This window comes from Antrostomus carolinensis, unplaced genomic scaffold, assembly GCF_000700745.2.
Source record: "Antrostomus carolinensis isolate BGI_N321 unplaced genomic scaffold, ASM70074v2 scaffold2248, whole genome shotgun sequence".
NCBI classification, from domain to species: domain Eukaryota; kingdom Metazoa; phylum Chordata; class Aves; order Caprimulgiformes; family Caprimulgidae; genus Antrostomus; species Antrostomus carolinensis.
In genome coordinates this window covers 3325-8632 of record NW_010334825.1, presented here as the reverse complement: position 1 = coordinate 8632, position 5308 = coordinate 3325, and the positions used below count along the sequence as shown (strand labels likewise).

The 5308-nt window shown below is 44.0% G+C and overlaps 1 protein-coding gene across 1 annotated transcript in view; it reads left to right on the top strand.

Moving 5' to 3' along the window:
• Positions 1-45: 45 nt before the first annotated feature.
• Positions 46-5308, top strand: part of GPATCH8 (G-patch domain containing 8) — a 6922-nt gene continuing 1659 nt past the window's right edge. Inside the window, exons 1-4 of the mRNA XM_029086568.1 lie at positions 46-127; positions 686-735; positions 2298-2428; positions 3087-5306. Of these exons, the coding sequence (XP_028942401.1) occupies positions 46-127; positions 686-735; positions 2298-2428; positions 3087-5306 (2483 nt within the window). The remainder of the gene's footprint in view (positions 128-685; positions 736-2297; positions 2429-3086; positions 5307-5308) is intronic.

The window sequence follows — 5308 nt, the reverse complement described above, 5'->3', positions numbered from 1 at the left end:
ATATATATAATATATAATAAAATCTCCGTTTTATTTCACGGGGAGATGTTTCAGGCCACGTCTCGGGTGTGGAGGTGGATTCCCGAGTGCACCATTGCACCTTCCCTCTTTAAAGTGAAAGGTCACAGTTTGTTTCTGTTGTAAATAGCTGGGTCATATTATTTTCCAACTGGCTGAGTGATCCAGAGACTTGGCATCAAACCCCAGTTTAAATAGTTTTGTCAGCTGTTGGTGACTTTAACTTCCTGGAACATTTTAGATAGGCTTTGAAAATCAGCATGAAAAAGCTGATAGCATTGCTTAGTCTGTTTTTTGGGGGTTTTTTAAATAATCTCCCTCTTGGAAAAAACAATAAATAAATTCACTCTCCAATATTTAGCACACACCACAAAACACTTGAGCCCTTTACTTGTCCTGGTGAAAGTAGCTCTGTTATTCCAGGTGGGATCATTGCTGTGTCTGTGCCTGTATGTGTATGTGCGCCCCCGCCCCCCATTTCTGCTCCAGACCCCCAAGCTCAGTCCCGTAGCTTCACTAGCTCAGCTCCTTCTCCCTAGAATAGCTCCAAAGCCTCTGTAGTAATGCTTGCTTTTTATTTTTATTTTATTTTTTTTCCCTCTCTTCCACTCTTGTTATATTTTTACTTTCTTTTTATTTTTTTTTCTTTGTGATGTGACGTTTTCAGCTGATGTATTGAAAGCAAACCCTTCTAATTTTGGAGTCCAGATCACAAGAGTGAGTTTCTTTCTACTAGTGTCTATAGCTGTATTTATTTTTTTTGTGTGTGTGTGTGTCCTCCCCTCTTGATTTTGATAACTCTCCACCACATTTAGTAAATACTCTTAGGTAAGAGAATCCTCTGTCTTGTCAAATCTTCCCCCTTTTTCACAAAGCAATGTTCTCTTTACATTGGGCCAACTTAATTCTTTTCATTTGAACTTTAGATTAGTTTTTAGATGTGCTTATTTCTGTGTGTACTGGTCTGACTCTGCTCCATTAAAGAGACAGAATCAACCAGCCAGAATCTGAATTTTATTTAGAATTTGCTGGTGATTTGTACATCTTGTACGACAATTTTTCTAAGGCGACTGCAGCTTTGAGTACTGTTGGTCTTTCAGGACTGTCATGAAATGCCTGAAAAACATGAAACTTTTTTCAAAAGCTGAGTATGTGATGCTTTCTGGAATTGGACCTTTTGAAAGGGTTTCAAATTGTGCACCAAAAAATAAAAAAATAAAATAAAAAATCCCTTAGGATGGTAGAGATCTTCCTTTGCTGCTTTCTGTTACTTTAACTTCTGTATAGCACTCAAAAAAAAAAAAAAGCCTTGTGAGATTTCACATGTATTCAAAGGAAAAACAGCAGCCTCTTTCCTACTGCTTTGAGACAAGGACTTTGAAAAAATTTCCTGAAGTCTTGGGTGTTGGATTTCTATGGGAATTGGCTATCCAGATTTCCTCAGTGACGTTGTGATGTTTGAAATGCCTTGGGTTTGGGTTTACTTCCTCAGATGAGAAGATTTCTAGGAAACTTTGTGTTTCTGCCCTCTCAAGTATTAAACCCCAAAGACCCCACTGCATTAGAGAGCGTTTTGTGTCTTTGAGTCTTAGAACTACTGTCAGGAAAGCAAGTAACTGCTTGTGGTGTATTATTTATTATATATATATATAAAAATATATATTATATATAATATATATAATAATGTTGTATTATTTATTTGCTTACTGGAATCATTTACATGGGGTTTTTGGCACCTTCTCCAATGTAATTTGTACATTGCTTTTGTAAGATATAATACCTGGGTAACTCTCTTGCACCAGCTAATCCCTTTCTGTTCTTTGGCCCATGCTCTTACGACTTCTGTCATGCACTGTTTGTCAAGTACATCTGCACCCTGCAAGAGCAGCAGAGTCAACAGTCTTTTTTTTTTTTTTTTTTTTTAAAATTATTTTTCCTTTTCCTTACAGAATTTGCTTGTTGCTTTGAAATCAGCTTTATTGTACATGCTAGAAAAAAAAAACCCAAACAGTAATGTTGATTGGAAATGCGGATACACAGACTTGAAGTCATAGCCAAAAGTGATCCACTGTTGTCTTTTCATTTAGCCACTGAGAGGATGGCCATGTGCTCCACGTGGTTTGTTGAGCTAAGGTGCTGTTGCTCCATCCTAGCTCAATAAATCTTCCCGGGGAGGGGCTTTCCAGCGTTACTTTCCAGTGCTACAGCAAAGAGATGCTTTCAAACTCTTAACCACAAACCATTTTTATCTAATCTGTTCCTGCTTTCTTTTGCCTTAGAGGTTGAAAGATCTCAAGCAAAGGGAATTTGCTCGCAATGTCTCTTCAAGATCACGTAAAGATGAAAGGAAGCAGGAGAAAGCTCTCCGGCGTCTGCACGAACTGGCTGAACAGAGGAGACAGCCTGAGTGGTGAGTAGGGGGGATCCCCGAGCACCCTGGGGGGGTGTGTGTGAGTCCTGTGTGGGGCTGTGGCCCTTTGCTGCTCTGGCATTCTTACCTCTGCAAACATGTGCAAGTTTTGAGGGCAAAGCTTCATGCTTAAGTTTACCCCTGTGCTGTGGTTTTGGTAGGAGTGAAGCCCCTGAAGCAGTAATCCAGAGCATCCACAAATGACTTTATCCAGCAATAGTTTTTTTCCGTTATTTAACATTATTTTGCAATAGGACAAGGGGTAATGTTTGAAAACTAAATAAAGGTAGATTTACACTAGATATAAGGAAGAAATTGTGTACAATGAGGGTGGTGAAACACAGGAACAGGTTGTCTAGAGAGCTGGTAGAAGCCCCATCCCTGGAAACATTCATGGTCAGGTTGGATGGGGCTCTGAACAGTCCCTGCTCACCGCAGGGGGGTTGGACTAGATGACCTTTAAAGGTCCCTTCCAACCCAGACCTTTCTATGATTATTAAAATTTTCCAATGGCCATGTAATGCTATTTTACTGCATATTTCTGGATACAAGAGTACTTGAAATAAGTAAAAGACTGTTTCAGATGAGACATGAACCCGACTGCAGGGGTATACAAGTGGCAGTCAGCCCTTTTCTCTGTTCTAACTTGTTCGTACAGTGCTCCTGGAAGTGGCCCCATGTTCAGAACCACCACGGTGGCTGTGGATGAGGAAGGTGGAGACGATGATGATTCTGCAGCCAACAGCAGTTCTTTCATCCACACAACTTCTGGCCAAGCTACAGACATGACTATGGACAGAGGTTTCCTAAACACTGGACAAGTTGGTGGCACTGCTATGCCAAGCCAAGCGCCACTCCAGACAGCACAAGCCATCAGCTTTGGCATTAAGAATACTTTGGGAACTCCACTGCAGAAGATAGGTGTATCATTTTCATTTGCCAAGAAGACTCCAGTCAAGCTCGAGACCATAGCTTCTGTTTTCAAGGACCACGTGGAAGAGTCAAGTTCTGCAGATGGGGCAAAATCTGATGAGAGAGGGTCCTCAGATACAGGGAGCCTGCAGAAATCTGGTGAGGGTGAGAGCACAAATACTTCTGATGGCAAGACAGAGGAAGATGACCAACATGACAAAGACAGTGGGTCTCTAGCCACCACGTTATCTAAACTCAAAAAGATGAGGCGAGAAGATGGACCAATGGCCGTTGAACCAGAATACTACCACTATATTCCCCCAGCCCATTGTAAAGTAAAACCTAACTTTCAATTTCTGCTTTTCATGAAGTCTACTGAACAAATGGAAGCTGAAAATATGAACAAAAAAACCACGCATGAAATGAAAAAGGGCAGTTCTCCAAAGCCCAAACCTGGCAAGCACACAGAGAAGGCTGCTGAGAGCACAGGACAACAGAAGGAGCAGAGTACTACTGACCCTGCAGCTCAACAGGGCAAAGCAGAGCTAAAAGAAGTCCCAGAAAATGTGAGCATGCAGGAGAGCAAACATCTCACAGACAGCAACCTCCCTGAGCCAGGCACTACGAAAGAAACCACTCAGCCTGTCCCAAGCTGTAAAGATGCTGCTGAAGGACCAAAGCACCCGACAGGACCCTTTTTTCCAGTTCTGAGTAAAGACGAGAGCACGACTCTCCAGTGGCCTTCAGAGCTTCTCATCTTTACCAAAGCAGAACCATCTGTTTCATACAGTTGTAACCCCTTGTATTTTGATTTCAAGCTCTCTCGTAACAAAGATGCTAAAGGTAAAGGGGCAGAGAAATCTAAGGATCTGGGGGGTCTTTGTAAAGAAAACATGCAGAACACAGAATCTGGTGAGATGAGCAAACCCAAGGAGGCAGAAAGCGCAGCTAACAGTTCTGCCCTAAAAATAGAAAATAAATCTCTCTCCACCTGTGGCTCCCAGAACAAGCAGGAATCCAGTTTGGCAAGTGGTAGTAAGGGAGAGGGAGAGGACAGTAGTAAAAGTAAGAGTAAATCTGGAAGATCCCATAAACACAAAAAGAAAAAGAAGCACAAAAAATCCAGCAGACACAAACAGAAACACAAGGAGGAAGCTGAAGAGAAGAGCCGAAAAACCGACCTGGGGGAAGGGAAACCCAGGAAACGAAAAAGACACAGGCACAAAAAAGGCAAATCTTTTCTTTCTACTGAATCAGAACGGGCACTGAAAACCGAACTGTCTGAAGACTGCAGCCATTTCCAGAAGAAAAAGTGGTGCTCTCAGGAGTCCCAGAGGAAGTCTCTGTCCGCTGAAGAGGGAAGCAGCGGTAAAAAAGAAGACGGTGGTAACTCCTGCCAAGAACACGGCAACAAAAAACACAAAGCTGAGCTGCAGCAGTTACCTGCTCCGAGGAGACGCTGCTTGGCTCCTTCTTCCCTGGGCAGGAGCAGCAGCCGCCGGAGCCGGCAGAGCAGCGGGGACTACGACAGCGACGAGGGCTCTCCCAGGAAGCACTGCCGGCAGAAATCCCCGTCGCAGTACAGCGATGACTATGACTCCGGCAGCGAGCGCTCCAGGAGCCGCTCCAGGTCGGGGAGGAGACACTCCTCTCACAGGTCCTATTCCACCAGCTCGGATGCCTCCTCGGACCACAGCCGGTACAGCCATCGGAGGAGTTACTCAGATGACAGCTACAGCGATTATAGTGACCGGTCGAGGTGCCATTCCAAACGGTCCCACGACTCGGAGGATGACTCCGACTACAACAGCTCCAATCACAGATCGAAGCGGCGCAAATACTCTTCCTCTGAAGATGACTACAGCTCGAGTAGGAGCAGGTCGAGGAGTCGAAGCAGGAGCCGAACCCACCCTCGAGGCAGGGCAAGGACAAGGAGCCGGGGCAGAAGACGGAGAAGGAGCTGGAGGC